The sequence below is a fragment of the Ixodes scapularis genome, unplaced genomic scaffold, assembly GCF_016920785.2.
Source record: "Ixodes scapularis isolate PalLabHiFi unplaced genomic scaffold, ASM1692078v2 PGA_scaffold6__148_contigs__length_123643588, whole genome shotgun sequence".
NCBI lineage: Eukaryota > Metazoa > Arthropoda > Arachnida > Ixodida > Ixodidae > Ixodes > Ixodes scapularis.
In genome coordinates this window covers 90383524-90403545 of record NW_024609881.1, presented here as the reverse complement: position 1 = coordinate 90403545, position 20022 = coordinate 90383524, and the positions used below count along the sequence as shown (strand labels likewise).

General features: G+C 44.9%; 2 protein-coding genes across 2 annotated transcripts in view; one reads left to right on the top strand and one right to left on the bottom strand.

The window, feature by feature from the left end:
* Positions 1-288: 288 nt before the first annotated feature.
* On the top strand, positions 289-2188 carry LOC8052868 (sorting nexin-24-like). Its single transcript, XM_002435546.5, has one exon. It carries the CDS (start codon positions 429-431, stop codon positions 927-929), a length of 501 nt encoding a protein of 166 aa, XP_002435591.1. The 5' UTR covers positions 289-428; the 3' UTR covers positions 930-2188.
* A 566-nt stretch (positions 2189-2754) lies between these two features.
* LOC8052869 (ankyrin repeat and fibronectin type-III domain-containing protein 1) overlaps positions 2755-20022 on the bottom strand; it is a 37121-nt gene continuing 19853 nt past the window's right edge. Inside the window, exons 8-17 of the mRNA XM_029971619.4 lie at positions 17281-17400; positions 15734-15922; positions 14399-14607; positions 13185-13388; positions 11203-11316; positions 10297-10521; positions 9000-9166; positions 8183-8383; positions 7014-7269; positions 2755-5939 (exon numbers count right to left, since the gene is read on the bottom strand). Coding sequence (XP_029827479.2) covers positions 5115-5939; positions 7014-7269; positions 8183-8383; positions 9000-9166; positions 10297-10521; positions 11203-11316; positions 13185-13388; positions 14399-14607; positions 15734-15922; positions 17281-17400 — 2510 coding nt within the window. The 3' untranslated portion in view covers positions 2755-5114. The remainder of the gene's footprint in view (positions 5940-7013; positions 7270-8182; positions 8384-8999; positions 9167-10296; positions 10522-11202; positions 11317-13184; positions 13389-14398; positions 14608-15733; positions 15923-17280; positions 17401-20022) is intronic.

The window sequence follows — 20022 nt, the reverse complement described above, 5'->3', positions numbered from 1 at the left end:
TTGGGTTTTAGAGACAGCGAAGGGAGAGTGGATTTCAAGACTGTAGAGATTACCAAGCAAAGATTAAGTGAATGGTGGCAGAAATCGAGAGAAAACTAGGTATTTTCTTAATCACTGATGGCAAGGGGGTTTCATAGCCTCACTTTCTTTGCACTGCGGAGTGAATATAGATTTCACATTTAAATATTCTAAGCTTAAATGGTAAAACAAAATGGCTAGGTGGCGTAAGCTACCGCCCGATCCAAAGGGCTCAGCCGTATTCATTCATCCATCCATCGCCGCGCCTCGCGCCTCTGCCATCTTTGCTCGATTACCGTTCGAGCGCTTTAAACCTTCAAACATGGCGGAGATGTGTCACTCTCAGTCTTATTCGACCTTCTCGTTTTCATAATTACTTCCGCTGTAGGTCCAAAGAAAGTGCCCCAGATATGATCCGAGTTTTCGTGCCAAACTACCGTCAAGTCTACGCCCCGAACGGCCGCCAGTACGTCGTCTACTGCGTCGAAGTAACCGTGTCGGGGGTGTGTCACAAGCTGGAGCGGCGTTACAGGACATTTCACGCCCTCCACAAGAAAGTGAAACGGATGCTGGGCAACCGAGCCCCGAGCGGTTTTCCACCGAAGCGGCTACGAAGCCTCAACCCGAAGCTTCTCGAACAGCGACGGATCGGCCTGGAACACTACCTGCAGAATCTTGTGAGAGTTCCCACGTTGTCCAATCAGCTGTTGTCGTTCCTCGAAGTGCCCACGCCGATGTCGCCAGCAGCGAGCGTCGCTTCGAACGACAGCGACGAACAAGAGTTTAAACCGCTTCATCAGCCCGTGCTGGGCTTCGTCAAGGATCCTTACCCGGATACGTCGAGCAGTGATTCGTTGCCCGATATCGTGATGCAAGGTGTCATGACGGGGCTATTTGGCTACGACGACTAGAACCGCTTGGTTCTACGCTCTTGTAAAAGCCATGTTCGGGGAGATCAGCTCGTAGAACGAGTTTCAGGGTGTGTTTTGACTCGTGGGAGAGTTGCTCGTTTGAGCAATCGGGTGTTACAGTCGTAATTGGTGGGTGTCACAACTTACGAAATGACAATTTATGATCTGCGCAAGTTAGACTTGTTAGCTATCGTGGTGAGTGACGAAACCTCGCTCATTTTTGTCATGGTTCGTGCACGACTTTATGATAGTGTCATGACCCTGAAGGTGCTTAGAGGTAAGCTCTGCTAGGGGCCATGTATGCCGCAATATGTGCGGAGTTCTGGCATTGGGCGTAAAACTTACGAAAACATTGTCACACCAACTGATTTTTGATCTGACAATTACTAATGGCTGCTACAAACTATTGGGAATTGTTTTTGAGCTTTATCTCTCAACCTCCTTATTATTGCTAGTAAATGTGATAAATAGTGCAGATGTCATTTATAGACATGTTTACTTTGACAACAGACATAAGAAATAATATTAAATAATTTGTGTTAAAATATAACAAAAAAAACCTGCCATTGTTATTCTCAGTTTGAGCTTAGATGGACCGTAGAGTATGCTAGGATCCATTGAAGCCAATCATATGTCATGCCAGTGTCACATGAGCTTTGGAAGGCGTGCTGTGGTGCATGGGGTACAGTCATGCGGTATGTTTGCAGCACTGAATTGGCCGAGATGGCTTGTAGTGTCCGCTGCCGTCCATCGTAAGCTGAAACAGTATGACCAAGACCTGTTCTCCCGGCGGCCTTAGCACTCTGGACAATCTTTTTGTCACTTCCAGTCTTCCTGGAACTGAAATTCAACCAGAGATTGCTATTAGCTTAAGAGTATATTCTGAAATCAACTGGCTTCCTAGTATATTGCGGCCACTAGTTCTCAAATTTCCTTACTGCACCACGTCTGTTTGTCGTTCATTAATTACGGGAGTCAGTTTTGCCGGCGAGTTCTTTCAGAATTTATCACACTGTAACCATGTCGCAGGATTCATTCAACTGTGCACATTTAACGTTTGTTTTTCTGCTTTTGTTCTTCTATTTCTTGTTAACATTGTATCGAGTCTAAGCTAAAAATACTACCTATTCTGTACATGCTTCTACATCTTTATATTTTGTTGATTTATGTATAGTTTATGATGTTGTTAAGACTGTCCAATTGCTACTTATTGAATGTAAGCACTCTGCAAAGATGAAATATCAACCTTTGAATGCTTGTTTCGTAGTTTCTGCTATTTCTTTGGGGAACAGTTAGTGTTTGTTGGGTAGGGCAGCCGTTGGTGGTGAGCTTATGGACACTAGTTAGTCACACTTAGCATGCATTATCAAAATGCAGGTGAAGCATCAGCCACACAGCATTTATAAACAACTGAAGTGCACTTTAAAATAATTTTTGAGCAATTTCATAGAACAGCTATTTGCACGTTCCAAATATTCTAATCTTGCTCATGGGTGAAGTTTGTATCAATTCCCCTCATTCATTATTCCTAAGGATAAGCAATAGATTGTGTAAAACTACAGTCGTCTTACCTCTAGTGCTAACTGTGGCATCAGTGATGTTCTGTCCACAATTTGACCAAATCTCGAAAACTTCGGTTGAAACCACCAACGCACATTCTCTTGTTCTCCACAGTGTGAATGCTTCATTTTTGCTAAGCTTAAATATGGACTACTTATCCAATTCCGGATTACACTTGCTTGAATTCCTCATCAAGCTCAACTCATCATTGCAAACATATCTTGAACTGACAGTAAAAAAAAAAAAATGAATGCAGTACACCACATTTGTAAAAACTGAACAAAACATTTATGTACATATCTGGCTTGGTTTGAATTTTTTGTAGAGTTACTCAACAGCACAAATTTATGCATAACAGTGGCGGAGTATGTTACAGGAAAAAATAGCTGTGAAATGTCTTAAAAACGGACCGGTTCTTTCTAAAAAAAAAGAAGCAACGTCTGCATTTATCTCGCAGTACATCCCCAACCTTAAAAGCGGGTGGCAATTTTTGTTTTTCTTCTCTCTAATAAAGAAGTTTACGGTTCCGACATCGGCTCCATGCAAGGTCAGACTAAGTAAACATGGGCTGGCATTTTGTTTTCCTGAAACACTGAAAACAAACATTGTTGCTCCGGAAAGCTAACACATCTTTGTTTTTTTTATAAATAGTAGCGGTACAACCATGGGTACAACAGTCTCTCAACAGCTTGTCTGTTTCTAGTGTGCACACAAAATATCACGAACACTTTGACTATGCCCCCACGTCGACTGGAGCAAATGACATCTGTGTTGCTGGCCTCTGTCGCGTGATGTTAGTACCTGACAGCATCTGCCATTGAGCTGTGACCTTAGCATTGCAAACAATGTTGGAGACTTGAAGCGGTCGCCCCTTACAGACAGCATCTCTAGCAGATGGAATTTGTGGCAGGAGCGAGTTTTACCAGACTGCACTGGTGATGGGTGGCATTTGCAGAAGACGGCATGGGGGACTGTGGCTTCTATTAACACGGTATCCTAGTCCTTGAGAGAAGAGACAGGTGCCTAGAAATTATGCAAAAAACTGGAAACCAACAACTACCACTTTGAATGCGATGTGCCTTTGTAAAAGCATCAACACGACCTTTTCTTTCTCGTGTGTACCTTTCAATTTCATGGAAAGACGTTTACAATGTACCAGTCACATTATCTCGGTGGTTCGTCTCCCTTCTGCAGTGTTTCGAGTTTCATTCAAAGGGGGAACGTTATTTTTCTCATCCTTGAAACTGGTCTTGCATGGTGCTAAACTCGACACGTCGAGTTTGCGTTTGTTAATGTGACTACATGATATTATTCCTTCAGGTTTCAAATCGTAAGAGCTAGGCACCATAGAGATGGTCTTTGTAGAGAAGTTTGTTGGTATCCTCTTACGTCATGCCTATTTTCCCTTTTTACTTCAAATAGAGTATAGTTGTTGCAGTGTTTGAATGGAACGTTCAGTTACTTTGTGGTCCTATCAACATAACAGTGGCTTTGTGAGTTCACACTTTGAAGGAGGGTGCTTGATTGGCATGGTCCATGAGTAATTACTAGTTTCAACTGTGGGTTCTCCTAAGGCACCTCCCACATATGTTGGTATGCACATTCAGTATAAATTTGACGGCCTAAAACTTTCAAAATCAAGCACCTCATGAGGTCATACAACTTCATGCCTGCTCTAAAGTCTTCGATACAAGTTTAGAATGAGTGGGGTTCTTTATCAACGGCCCTTTTGAGAGTCGCTCTTTATAGCTGTCAAGATAAGGAAAGGAGCAAACAGTTTGGTAAACATTTGAAGGAGGCGACATCGTTTTGGAATCATCTTGCTCAGAGGGATGAACAAATACATACTCATTCTCACTGCAGCCTGCAGTTTTAAAATGCACAATGAGTCGCTCGAGACCAGACGGCATATAACAATGGCTATTGGCTTGTCTGTGTGACAGCCCTTGTTCGGCAGGTGATTGCACAACACGAAGAAACACAATCATAAATAAATTAGAGTGTCATGGCGCCCAGCGCTGTACATTGTAAACACTTTGCAATAAATTACATAGCAAGGGGCATCTCGGGGCCCCATAGCCCTTCTACTCTCCAGGAGCATTAGAAATACCATTTCAAACAAGAGGATAAACGCCTGTTTTGTACCACAAAGCAGCATGGTACTTTCAAGGCGACGTTGCAACACGACAACGCGGCTTCGCCTCGGAGGAAGTGCTTGCACATTCCGAGAGTTCATTCGAAGCACCACAATGGCTAGTGAGGTCACCATGCTTTCAAATGACCTAGTGCACTAGCAGAACTTATCTCTTCTGCCGTATTCCAGATCATACTGCTTCAGAATTCACTCTCCAAGACGGTACACCCCTGTACGGTACTGTCCTGGATAGAAGAGTCCCGGACAGTACTGTCCTGGATGGTACTCTTCATTGAACTGTCCGGGAGGTCGGTGGAGGTTGCCGACCTCCACTGAACATACTCTGCCATATTGAGCAGTCATAGGCTCTTCCACCATAGTGCCTGGTACCATTCCTCACGACCCTGGAGTCTAATGTCTGCAGTTACAAGTGCTCTCAATGGTCCAATGGACCAGGGTTCGTTCTTGCCGCAGAGAAGTCCAGACTCTAACTAAGAACTAGCATCACTCCGTAAACGCACAAACAAGCGCCCCTTGGTCCATGGGTTCTGGAGCCGCAGGGGCTGGAAGTCGCTGCTTAGGCACCGCTCTCGTGCTCCGACCACGGCCACCAGACAGAAGTCCGCGAGTCGCTCGTCCCCGTAAAGTGGACCATGGCGACCTTTGGCCACGACCGCCGTGTTTAGCTGCCGCACCACGAGTTCCACGACCTCTCTCGCCGTCGTCTCCGGAGTCACGTGGATCTTGATGCTCGTGCCAGGCGGAAGTCCCGAGTCATACGCAGCGTAGACGCGAAGCACGCTCGGAGATGTCGCTGTGCTCTCTTCCTCATTCTCGTCATTGGTGTCGTCGTCCTCTTCGCCACAATCGAAGCTTACCGAGCCGCCACCTTGGCGTGCCTCCTCCACTTCCTCGAAGTCTTGAGGTCGCTCCAGGACGAGTCGCGACGCGGATGCACAACGCCTGATTTCGAGTCCTCCGCCACTCACGGACGATGAGGTCCCGCTGACGGAGAGGAACAGTTTGGCGTCGATGAGATCGTCCACACGGGAGACCCTCCGCGCTGCGGCGCTAGGTTGGGACGAGCGTCGGCAGGTGGGGCTCGTGGACCTGGGGGACGAGGAGGCTCCGTCGGATGCGGAGCAAGTCCAAACAGAGGCGAAGGGGAGGCCGGCGTTGAGGGCACGGTCCCTGGCAAAGGTGAGGGCGTCCATGATCCATCGCATGCCACGCCACGTCTGGTCCAGCTGGACTTGGAAGTCTTGGAGCTGGTTGAGGCGGCTCCGCGCTGCGGCCACCTCTGGCGCGGAGAATGCCTGCGATTAAGTGAAGGTGCCCAAATTGATATTATACTTCTTTAGATTGTGAGACAGAGTGCAGCCAACACTGAGCAGATAGGGCCGATCAGAGAGTGCCAAAGGGGCAACATCACGGTACTTGTTCTCTTGTTGAGATTCTGATATGGTAGTCGGCTCAGCCAATCGAGTGTAGTGAATGCACCATGACCTTGCACTTTTAGTATGTGCGTCCATGTTCGCACGTCTTGTAGTTTTTATGCACTCTTATTCGGTGATATAAAGTATATAGTAGGAGGCAAAACCAATCTCATGAGTATTAGGTTGATAGTGTGATAGTATTTGCCGGCATGTATAATGTGATGGTAAAAGGAAGCACACGCAATCAGCAAAGAATTTTTTTAAAATATAAAACCCATTGGAAGCCTTAGAGTACCAGTTGATATTTCCCCAGGAGGATTATAAGCTTCTTCAGTTACTCGGAAGCTGTCTCTTAGGTAAACATAGGCTCCCACTCTTAAGTTTCCAGGAGGTTTCTTTCAAGCTTTCCACAGCAGGTTCACTTTTTGTTTAAAATACTGGACAGTAAAACATTTTGTTACAGCCCTAACGTAACACAACGTTATAGGTGCTTCTCGGCACAATCTATGCTCGAGGACAGCTCCTCGACCGCTTCAGACTAGCCGTGTTTGCCGAACTATGCTTACACAGCTTCTAAAAAATTTCCAAATACTATTGCACAGAAGCAATTGCAATATAGTATGCGTGGATACTACGTTTGAAAACTGTGCAGGTGTATAAATGTGTCGCACACCCATACAATTTACCAGACAGATTTAGTAGAGGTTCTGTTGAATAAAAAAACTACCAGACTAAACTACAACAACAACCTTAACGCGATCCAGTAGTACAAGTGCCTCGATGCTATCTGTGCTCAGCTGCCACTTGTAGCTCTTTTTAACCACTCACTCACCTACCAAGCTACAACCAAACGCCATCCATTAGACGTTTGCAGACGTAGGACTCCAGTCGGGACTGGATGACACGAAGGATTGTAACCAACGATGAACAGGTCGGGGCGGTAGCTGCACATACCTCTCGGTTCGCGTGCTGCGCAAGCACGGTGTCGGTCTCGAGGATGGAAGAGACGCGAGCATAGCGTGCCATCAGGGGCCTCTGGTAGGTCCCCATGTGGATGACCTCGAAGATCTGAACCGGAAGCGCCAGGCAGTCGGCCCGAGAGGTCAGCTCCTCCCGCTGACCCGGCACCGAGCAGACGCCCTCCACGGGTGGGAGCGCAAGCAGGAAGCTGACCCCTTCAGACAGCTCCACGACTTCGGCGTCGTACAACCTGCATGACAAGTGGTACGGGAGTTTAGTTTCCAAGATGACGTTGGCCTCGATCGAAAAACCTCCGACTCCACTAAAGGGACTTGGAGCTCTGCATGTCCTGTAGCGGAGTCAAAGTTTGTGCTAATCATGGGTTCGATCCTCGCCGCTGCCCATTTTGATATGGACGAGTGTCGTACAAGCTTGCATTTGTTTGATGATTATAGCACATGATGTGCATTAAAGAATCCAGGTTAGTAGCCTGCACCGACTAGGTTTCTCACCTACAGAAGAAGCCAGTGTCTTTATTCTCAATGGTAGTCCGACCCCACACAGACTGAACACTCTACAACAATAACTGCATTTTTTCCTCAAAAAGCTTAAATCGAGTTAGCACTCTGACGTTTACTCGGCAAAGCAACCACCAGTAGTGACCGCTAAATGCTGGAACAAACAATATTTATGAGCTGTTGTAAAATCATGCATACAATCTGCTAGAAACTAGGATTGAAATGCTACTCTAATATCTAGAAAAAGCATGCTATTATGTAGCATATGTATAGAAATATAAATAACTGTATTGCACATTTAGCCTTGTGTTATGCAACGAAAAACTAAATTCCATTTCTTTTTGGCATGGTTGTGCTGACATGTCAGATAAGCTAAATAGAAATTAGGATGAACAAATGGCATGCTAATTCAGAACGTAGGTCTGGGGCCAAGCACAAAGCTATAACATCCGAGCTCATTCTTGTTCGGTTATAGATAGCACCCCCACTCTACCTCTGCTAAGGCAGATTAATCTTTTACAGAGATTCCATACCTGAAACCTCTACCAATTCAAAGCAGCTAGAGGCATTCCCTTTCATTCTAAATTATTGGAAGCCGACTATAGCAAGTGATTCCCACTGCACAAGTAAGATGGCATGACTCACCGGTGTGCATCATGAAGCTCTGGTGGAACCTCGAGCTGCGCAAAGAGGTTTCTAGCTGCCGCCGAGACTGCACGCTGAAAGCGCAGCTGTGCTTCGTCAGGCTCCGCTTTGCCAGGTTGGGGTTCGTCTGGTTCCCTTTCGTTGGCACCAGTGTTGCTGGCATCTCCGCCGGTTAGGCCTCTCAGCCAGCGCCACTCCTCACTGCAATAATTGCATACTTCCGTTTTAGGGAAAACAATGTAGCCAGTACAGTCACAAAATGCATCAGCTTCAAAAGCCACCGTACCTCATTACATTATCAAACATTTTGATGCTACATTTAACTTTAATAAAGCAACTACAGCGAGTTTCGCAGCACGCTTTCCCACATTGCAATAATCTGCTTCTCCACATAACACGGTTGCAATGCACGGAAACGCACCCAACAGTATGCAGGAGCTGCGCGTTACCAAGGTTGTCACATGCATTACTGTTACACACATGACAGTTATGGCCCATCAAGACAGCGGCATACGACTATAAAATAACAATAATAGTAATAATAATTATTATTATTTTGGCCTTGGACAGCCGTGATGCAGGAGAAGGGACGGTGGCTCATACCCTATATTATGCTGTGAAACATGACTGCAAGCCACAGGTAGATTTGTGCTTCGAATACCATGTTTCAAGCCTTGAATTGCTTGCTGCACTTTGAACGAAAGTGTGCATGTCCCGGTGACTGAGAGTAGTAACTTGACACAACTTCTCAAGACATGGTCAAGCGTGGTCAAACGGCACTCCGTGAAAGGGCCTTCAGACCAAAGACTGTGCCTACCAGGAGACGTGGGGGTTGTCCCGTATCCTGCAGTAGGGCAGCACATTCGGGTTGCGGTAGGGCACCAGCACACTGATGAGGTCCATGGAGCTCTTGAGCTTCAGATAGCCCAGGTACAGGCCACGGGCCAGGGGCTTGCAGCTTGCCTGGTTGTACGTCATCATCTCCTGCATGATGCACAGGGAAGCCATGGTCATTATTGGTCTCTGCATGCATGCAAACCCTAAGTTATGAGGCTTGCCGGGCAGAGTGATGGCCTTTTTGATGTCACAATGTAAGACCAGTGACTTGGAAAGGTCTACCATGATCGACAGCATTATGGTCACTGATGAAGTGAGAAAAGCAGGGCATGTTTTTCTAACACCCAGCCTCCAGCATCTACTCAGTGCCTTCTACTGTGCTCCAGCCACACAAGAGATTAAAGCATTGTTGAAAGTAGGAATCTCTCGTTGGAGGCGGGTAAACTGAAGTTCCTCACTGTCGTTCCCACCTTGACTGCGACTATAGTAGCTGGAGCGGTGAACTATTGAAAGCAGGAATATTAACGCAAAATGCACTTATGGGCTGGTTTTTTATGTCTAGAATGTAAAAGTAATGGAAATGCGTGACACGGCTTTGCCGGAATATTTAACCAGGAAGTTAGATGCAGAATGCTTTATGCGCATCCTAGCTCCTTTCAGACAAGTCTAAAAGCCCCAGAAACTTGAAGACCAACACATATAAAGAGGTCAGAAATCACTCGAAGTCAAATAAAAAATTGTGAGCAACTGTGGAGGCTTTATTTTCGATATTTCGAGCAGAGCTTGCTCTTTTCAAGATTTTGATATAAGAAAAAGAGCAGGCTCTGCTCGAAACATCGAAAATAAAACCTCTGCTGCTGCTCACAATTTTTTCTATGTCTTTCTAAAGAGTTAAGATGTGCAGAACCTATTCTACGTCTCTCAGCTTTGCACTAAGAATCGAGGCATGCTCAAAAGTTTTTTCTTCTGTCATATCCACTTTGTTTGGCCTACACCTCTAAAAGTGTGCACGTGTATGCTACACTGCACCGATCTGATTTCAGACATCACTAGAATACTATGTGCCCAAAAAGGGCCTCATATTTGTTGAAACCTAAAGATTTCCTCCATCGATTTTTATACATTATTCGCAACAAAGCATCCTCTCCGATAATTTCAAGAGGCAAGCAGTCGAACGAGGCAAGTAAACAACGAAAACCACTGTTGGGCCAGTCTCCTCGAAATGAGGCGTAGTCTACGAGTAACTGTCGCGTGATGGCATCTGTGATTCAGCTCACCGAGAGGGAAGAAACCAAGAGTTCTGATGCCGAGGGAAGCTCCCCGCCGTCGCTGACGCTTGGTATCCGGCGCTGTATCTTGGCCAGGGGTATCCAGCGGACCGAGAGTGCGCTCACCGTCTTCGGCTCGCTCACATACTTGACCACGCAGAGCACTGTGGTGCCCTCATAGTCGCGCAGCGGCTTGTAGTACACCTGGCCCAGGTCTTGAACACCCAGAGCAGACTGCGCGGGATTAGACACACACGGTTGAAGTAATAAAGACGACTGCAGGTTGCGTTCCATGTTGTTGGTGTATACCGAAATTAACGGTGCATACCTGCCGCAATCAACACTTTGAAAACAATATCGCAGTTCACTTCGAAGCAAATATTGAATAGCACATGATAATGCGAAAGCATTAACTGCCCCATGAAGCAGAGCCGGCGCCGTGATAGCCAATGGCGGCAGCTTCTCGAGAGCACGTGCTCGGCCGCCGCTCTCGTGTCGGGCACTGCTGGAGGGGGGTGGGAGGCTGCGACTGCGGCCACTTTTGCTCTTCTCGGCAATGAGGAACATGGAGCACCTGAGGAATCTACATCGTCGGCAGCCACAACCTTAGCAGTAGCGAAACATGACCGTCCACGCCAGTACACTGCAGACAGACTACGGGAGCGGAAGAATGACATTCATGCTTTCGCATTCATAACTTGTAAGAAGTGCTTAGGTGTCCTCGCAATTTTTTTTCGAAACTACTCTTCGAATATTTGCACAACATTCCTGGTTATTATGAACACAAAGAGGAACTAAATATTTGAAAAGTCTCGGCAAGAGCAAATGTCAGTAACTTCCCAACAAACAACCAATTTAACGAACGCATGTTGTGGATCAAAAGCACTGCATCCAGATGTTTTACTATAAGCATACCTGCATCTGCTCAACAGTTTGCAGTAGCTTGCTCCGGAAGTGAACATTGGAAGAACTGTGGCTCTTCTCCATGTCTTGCCTCAGGGTGCGGACATCATCCCACGTGCATGCCACCTGGGAAAAAAGGGGCAAAAGTTATTTTATGATGAAGCATGTTTGTATTTCATTATAGGAACTATATTTTTTCTCAGTTGTCCATTAAAATTAATATATTGCACTCCCAACATTATTTTTTTGTATTGACTGCCTGGATTTAACATACCCACAAACTGCACTTTAACTAAAAAAAAACAATATTATAGCATAGTTATTTCAAACAATATGCTATTCGATATTCACTTCATTGATCACAGAAGTTATCCCCGTTGAGTGTGCTTCTCACCAATACCTGTACACTGCAGCAAAGCTACACCCGCAGAGCTCGTAAGCTCCGCGGGTATATTGCTTCCCCGTAGTGCAATGGTGCTCAGTGAGAAGCGCACTCAAAGGGGCTAACTCGCCGCCATTATGACAGACTCTGCAGAATAAATGTTAGGCACCAATGTCTTGACAACCTACACTCAGCATTCGTGCTCATTTTTTTGCTGTTTTTTTGTCAAATTTTAAATTGAAAAAGAATATTTGCATAGAGCATTCAGATTTACAAATCCCCTCGATTAGGATAGCTGCAACAATTTTGTTGTTTACATGTGACACAGTACATAAATATAGCTATATTATAATTAATTGAGGTTAGAAATGGACAAGTAGAAGGTAGGGGACAACCTTCACGTGTTTGGCTGAATTTTCATTTAAGCATGCTACCCGCTAGTAAAAGGCTTGGAGAAACTATTAAATATTCGATTAGGAAATTTCGGCCAAAACCACTATTTGTTTGAGTATACTTTAACTCAAAATCCACTATTTGCACATGACTAACAAATAATGAATGAATGCAATATTTACACTGTAAAGCGTGATGTATGTGCGGAGTAATTCTGTCCGCTTGGACATGCCAGCTCCATAATGAGTTGTATATAGAGGACATAACACTGACGTCCAAGTAGAAGTAATATTGTGAGCCTCTGACTGACTGGAAAAAACCTAGAGGAGAGGTACAGCCTCCCTTTCGGGCCTTTGCTTTCTGCCCACCACACACCGAGTAAAGGGACGAGAAAAAAGGGCAGATGGAGACCATGGCTCATTCTATTATTTTTTTTTTTGGAAAGGGTGGGAATTCATTCTGTGAAATACTGTCACAGATGGAAAATGGTAGATGAATCTAAGACTGTTAATAAAAGTTTAAAAAGGCAAACTTGTGCCTGGATCTTGCGACGGCATTGTCAGGATGACCATTCCAAAACACTGCATTACCGCTGCTTTTAAACATGCAACACGGTCAGAAATGTTCCAAACCATAACACTCAACGACAGACAAAAAGGGGCTGAAGCTTTCTAGAAGAGTGCATAATTATAAGAACGTCCAGGCTGAGAGGTTAAAACCCAGTTTCTCCACGTGGCAGCCACATGCATTGCCAACTATACCACGCATGCAGCAATACAAAATCTGTCCAGGTAGATAAAAAAAATTCTTAGGGGGGGGGGTTAAGTTGTGCGTAGTGCTAACAAAGTCGGAAGGATCTTTTGGTGAAATTATTTTGTTTGCACGAGCTACCCTCAACGATAACTGAATGGAACTCCTTGACCGACCTCGCAGTCTCAGCTAACAATATTGTTACTCTGCTCAGCGAATATTTGAAATATGCGCAGTTCTAATACTACTGAAGTGATGATGTGTTACTAGGCTATTTTTTCAATGTATAAATTTCGTTTGTTCTTATGTACGTTTACGGATTGTTCTTGAGCGTAAAACTTCTGTCGTTCTTAAGGTTACTTGTTACTTTTTTACTACCGAAATTTTCAGAAGCCCATCCCTCGTGTAATGTCAAATGGTAGGGCCTACGAGGTATTAATAAATAAATGAATAAATAGGGCAAGCATACCTTCATCATCCAGTGGAAGTCTGTCTGAAGGGAGGCAGGGAAGGAGTCGTCCACCTCAAGAATGGGCAGGGTCTCCTCGGTGGTCACAAGAATGCGGTCCTCGTTGTAGAACAGGCAGGCCAGGTACACGCCACGCTTCAGGCTGCGCTGGAACTTGGGCGCCGCCGCAAACAGCTGCCGAATGCTCTTGCGCATCTGCCGCCTCTGAAGGACGCAAGAAAGACGTCGAAGCAGTTAGGTCGCCAATCCTGGCAGTCGGCTGGGACAGCAGCAACATTTGCGTACAAGATGTAATACGGCATGCCAGTTTGCCTGCTCTTGGCGCACTTTGCGTGCACCAAATTATGGCTTACCATAAATAAATGTGATTTGACTTAAAGGTGACAGGTATAAACAAAAAAAACTGTATGACTGAAGTTGTTTAAAGCTCAAAACAGCAAAAAATGAAATGTTCAGTGTAAAACATGCAAGCAGATTTGTGGGCACCATGAGAGGAATATTTAGCAAACTGATTATTTCCGAATGACAGGCCTTCACATTTCACTGTAATTTGTTTTGCAAATTGCATATTTGTAGTTCTTCGATTCCAAAAAGTCCTGCTTTCCTTTTCCCTAGCTCTATCTCTCTCTTTGTCATTATCATATATCTCTCTGTTATTCTCAGCAATTTTTATTTTCAATTCCGAAACCTCCTCACTTTATCATAAGAGATTTTTTCTTTGTTTTAACATGGTTAAATTGTTTACTTCGACTAATTTGTGACGTAGCACTTCAGATGTTTAATCTTAGGTCGGCTAATGGCTAAGGCATTCCAACCTCACCACTGTACCAAAGCCTCATTTGTAAAATAAAGGAAAGAAGATGCTCCCAGCTAAGTGTAACAGAACCTCGTCTGCAGAAGTACGGAGACAAATGAACACAAAGGAATCGCAGAGCTTCACCTGTACAAAAATAGAGGTGGAGATCATCAGAGACTGCGTCAGAGTCGGATCCCTAACACTCAAAGCAGGCAAACAAACAACAAACACTGCTGGCTAAAACAGAAAAAACACTTGGGAGACACAATCAATCCTGTTCGCAAACATTGATGTTGGCTGAAGACACCACCAACCCTAAAATTGCTTTTCGTAGTGCAGCCAATTTTTGGCGTGTTTGTGAGGGGCGTTTGTTGAGCGTTGGTCCAGTGTGAACGGGCCATGCGGAAGCGAAACGCACTTGCTGCATGGGGGTCGTCTCGGTGGACTCTCCGGAGCTGGTGTTGGCGAGCCCGGGTACCCCGATGCCCCCCGTCGTGTTGCTCCGTTGCAGAGACACCACCTCGGCGGCATGGGCGGGCCTTGACTCCATGACCTGCTGGAAGAGCGCATCCAGGCGCTCAATCCGCCCGGTCCACCGCTGGGAACGGTCTTCCACCTCTCGCCAGCCTGCATGTCGTCGTGACAGTCTTTGGTTGTGTGCACATTCAGCCTTTAACGAGCAACATCCAGTCATACAGAGCGAAAATGCAACCCTGTTAAGCATAGAGCTAAAATAGTTGCTGTATGTTAAGTTGAATTGGTGTATAGTTATTATAGTCATGTGCGAATAGTGGATTTTGAGCTCGAAGCGAATATTGGTATTGGCAGAATATTTTCACATCGTATATCGAATAGTTTCTTCAGGCCCTTCACTGCTGTTGCACCATGCTTAAACGAAAACCTAGCTAAACTTGTGAAGGCAGTTCCAAAGCTTGCATTCGTTCATTTATAAGCCCATTTTAATAGAACTATATTTATGAACTGTGATCTCAGGACTAGGATCTCAGAATGCCTTGGGATGGAAAGTAAATGACAGATTTTACATAAAATTAAGCATATAGAGATGCCCAGTTATAGCTAAATGAGTGAATTTACAAATCTTGCTACATCGATATATTCTTTCTTCAATCTCGAATTAAAAAAAAAAAGAAAGATCACGAATGATGAAGGCCAGCTTGTCAAGGCATCTCTGCCTAAGACATACTCTTGCATAACAGCGAGAAGGCAAAAATGGTCAGCAGTTTAATTTTTGAAAAATTTACAGCGATGTAGATGTTAGCATTGACAAACGTTTCCATTTCTGTTTAAATAGACCAGCCGCACGTGTTCGCTCTGAAAGAGTGCTTTTCACCCAAGCACGCAATTGCAATATTAAAACTTTTTCCAAGTGTTGATCACAGCAAGACAGTGCGCTTCTTACCGAGCACCGATGCACTGCGAAGAAGCAACACCCACGGAGCTCGCATCCGCAGGTGTTGCTTCTCCGCAGTGCATAGGTGCTTCGTAAGAAGCGCACTCAACGGGGCAAACCCGACGCAATCAACACTTCGAAAAGTATGAATATCTCAGTTCGCCTCGAAGCGAATCTCGAATAGCGCGTGCTGCCAATTTCTACACATAATCCAGGTTTTCCCGCTAAATTTAGCAGAGAAATGATGTGCTTTACACTTTTGCGTTAAGCTTTTCGAAACTTTACCCATTATTAAATCCTTGCTCAAAGCACACTCAAAGTGAGAAAAAAACGAGGGCTCACTGGAGGGTCGTGCAGAGGGCGGCCAGGAGGTCTGGTAGCTGCTGAAGCCCTTGGCGTTGCCCGCAGCCACCCTCACGAAGTAGGCCACCCCCTTCTCCAGGTCGGGAAGGGTCACCTCTGTGCTCTGTACGTCCGTCACCTCCTTGGAGCCCACATCGCGCGAGAAGTCCTCGTGCTCGCACCACTCGACTGCACCCACATATAGAAAGTAGGTTGAGAGATATAGCAGTGCACAGAAGGGGGGGGGGGGGGGGTACTACAACCGGACATTCCTATTGGCTATTCTACAATGACAAAGGGCAAGAAAGAGGTGAAAAGCTAGCAACAACAACGAGAGGTTTCGATTAAACTCGACGCACCCTTTGGGTGGGTTCCATTAAAGAAGACAAAAAAAATTAAAGGGACCGTAAACGCGCTAAAAGCTTTTTTGTGTGTGCGTGTGCCTGGTTTGGCACGTATGCCACAAAATAAATTTTTCCTGCAATATTTTTTGGGATAGGTACTTTGAGAGAATGATTTTGAAACTAGTTTTTATATCAGGATCAATGTCTGGAAGTTAGTTAGTTTCTGAATCGCTCCTAGCTCGATATTGCCGCGTGCATGACCGAGAGGAAAGCTTCTCCATACTTCTAGAAGATTTGCAGTTACTCTTACCTCAAGTGTACTAGATAAAGGGGCCAATATGATCTTGCAGAGGCAGTCTCCGGAGTGTTTGACACTCGAACATTCTAGACCAAATGTTTGAAATACAGAGGGTAATAGATAAGGAGCCCAGCGCGGCCTTGCCGGCTAACTCTATGCATTCTCGCACTAACCAGCTGTCACGCCTACACCTCGATGCTCACTGCTGCCGCTGCCTTCGACGCACACTGCTGCTTTCTCGACGCTCATTCTTTCCTTTGTTTCCGGCACAAGTTTACCGATCAAAATTTATTTTCAGTTTTCTGCTCCTCCATCATTTTCCATCTGTGGCAATATGTGTCTAACGACATAAATATAATGCTAAGACACATTTTCGGGGAAAGTACATTTTGTGACAAATGTGTTTTCGAACGTGTACTATCCAGGCAATTAAAAAAATGTCTTTGGGGAGTTCAGCATTCCAATAAGGCTAGAGCCGTTTGATGCTTTCAGAATACAACAAATAAAATATATACCATGTGTCAAAAAAAATTGAAATATGACCAATGCTTTTTGAGAACTAAGCCCCACTTCTTGCAATCTGTTGTCGTAGCAAAGCAGCCTTCGACAAACTGCCACCGTTCGAAAGGTTCTTGCTCCAAGTAAACCTGGGCCCACTCGAAATAACCTCGTCACATAAGAAAAAATATACTGCAATGTAATTAGATATAGGATATTCACTACACTTGGGTTCATATAGCCTGTGATTGCACTTGCCATACATAACAGTCACGGCACTGTTCTTGAGTCGAAATTTCTGTCCCAGGTGAGTAAAAAGAAAACATCTTTGCCACCGATATTTGGTGCACCCATTAGTTTTTTTCTTCTCTCGCAGCTTACTGAGTGTTGTGGGAAGCTAAACTCACCATTGTACTTTGTGACGAACACCGCTGCTTGAAGGGCAGATGCAGGTTCCGTGAAGCGGACCCTGAGTGCGTGTGTTCCCACCACTTCTAGTGTCACCTGACTTGGAGGGTCCGGGGGCCCTGTGGGAAATTAAAACAGTAAGACCAAAAAAATGGATGACAAACCTAACGGTTGAACCAATTAATTTGCAAAGACTAGTCAAAACATGATGGAATCCTTGTTGAAAGTACAGGATAAAATGCAAAATACACTTCATGCCAAATTAAAAATCACGGTAAGGCAAACTTACACAAAGAAAATAGCAATTTTACTATTTAGATACTGAACGTTTTCTGTAGAGCAATTGTTATCCAAGACCACTGTGCCATACACTACAAAACTGTCATAACTCTACAATTTTCATGTTGCATGTGGTAGAATGATTCTGATGCAAGCTCAGTTTCAGTGGAATAGCTGCTACACTACTACTTTTATCCTATAAATACTTCAAGTGTATGTATTACAGCTGCTTGTCAGAACATCTCCCTATAGCATAGGCAAAGTTGCGGTAATCTAAAATTGTTGATATAGACATCTATGGTATGCTGATACAGAGAAGAAAATGTGAAAAGAGTCAAAGTACAGGCTAGCTGGTGGAAGTGTACTTATAGATGCTGAAATGATTTCTGTTTTTTTTTTTTTGCAAATGAAATGAAATTAAATTATTGAGAGATTCTAGTGTATCTGAATTCAAAACAACAAAAGTTAGGGGAAACCACTTAGGGCAAAAATGATCAATAGCTATGCTGTCATCCTTGCACTCAGACACGAAATACAAAGTTTGGCAAAGTTATAATAGTGCAATGTGTCACTCATTCATTAAATGTATTTTCATCAACATTGAAAACATGGTATTGCTTTTTATAGATACCTAGCAGCTTACTAACCAAAAAAAACTAGTGCAGTTTGATTCCAGAAACACAAATGCAAACTTCAGACCGAAAATGTGCCAGCCACTTTTATCTACAAAGTTGTATAATGCATGAGATGCAGTATTTAAGTAGTGACAACTTAAATTTGTTTACAAGACATTAAACCGTCGTTCCGGAAGTGGAGAACCTAGGTATATTTTTATAAATTTAGCGAAGAAACTGACTTGGTGCATAGGTCACATGACAATAATTTCCCCGGCAAATTTAGAGGGGAAATCGAATTGGTGTATAGGTCCACGTGACATATAAATTTCCCCAGAAAATTCAGCAAGGCCACTCAATTAGTCACATGACCACATGTTATCAGGTCTCGTGGTGTCTATTTTGGAGACAAATTTAGCGGAGAAACTAAATTGGTGCATAGGTCTTATGACGGCAGTTCACGTGACATTAATTTCCCCACTAAATTCAGCGAGGAAACGGGATTGGTTTATACACTCCGTGCGACGCGACTGGCGCGCCGCCGCGCGGCCGGTATTGAAGGTAGGCAGTGAGAACCCCAGAGAAAACGAAACGGAAACCACGCCGCGTACGTTGGTACGCATTGAAGTCGGAGTGGTGCGGTTGCGCTGGGTTCACAGCATAAAGTGCTGCCTGTGCTGCGTCATTAAGTGCTTCAATAGTTATGCGCCGTGTTTCGTGGAGACAAAGTTTGACAGTTTTTCACCTCGCCGATGTTTTGTGGGACAGCGACAACGATGGAGCCGTGCCGTACGACGCGAGAAATTTGGTCTCCCGATCATGTCTGCCACTGTGTCGGCACGGTTGACATATTCTACACTGCCGCTTTGCGCTCTCCGTTGGTTTTCGTACCAGTAACGCCTACATGTGTCAGCGCCGATGGGACGAACTGAAATGCCATCCCACACTCGCGGGTATGCAGTGCCAATTTCGTTGGAGGCCCTCCAAAGAAGTTTCGCCCCCATCGTACGTGTCGATGATATTTCCGGACAAGTATGGCACGCAATCTGTACTTCATGAAGAAAGATTCGAACGGTAAAAAAAGTGACAAATATAGATCTAAAGAAATCAACAATGAAGCTCTGGAATCACTGGAGAATCGGCGTTTGAGTATGGAAGTTTATGTGGTGTGCTTTCTTTCTTGATCAGCCTCTTTTTGGATGTGGAAACGCTGACACCCCGAGTTCTGTAGGCAACAATTTTTTTTCTCTCGGCTTTAGAGCCAACTATCGCAAAATGGTTCAAACTGGAAGTACCGTCCACTGGTCCCTTCCTACCTGTAAAGTGTGCACCTCCCACGATGAGTGGTATTGTCTGACAGCCTTTCACGGTCAAAGCCAGTTCCCATTTAGTTACGCCGCCGAAACTAAATTTCCACCTGGTTTCGCTATGCCAACTATCTTTGTTATAAGTGTTATGCCAAGTGACGGTCATGTCAATGTACCTGTGCGCCGAAAATCAGCACCTCGCACAACAGGTTATTACACAACAGCTGACCGCAAAAGCCCTTGGCGGCCAAACCGTGTGTTGGCCAACAACTTTGTTTTCTCGGCTTTGGAACCACCTTTCGTAAAGTTGTTTCATTTTAAGTACAGTCCCCTAGTCCCTTCCTACATCTGAAGTCTCCACCTCCCCCGACCAGTGGTATTCTCTTGACAGCCTTTTCATGATCAAAACCGGTTCCCATTGAGTTACGCCGCCACAACCGAATTTTCACCTGGTTTCCCTATGCCACCTTTTTTTGGTATAAGTGCTGTGTCATGTTACTGTCAAGTCCAAGCACCTGTGTGCCCAAATCCGCACTTCGCA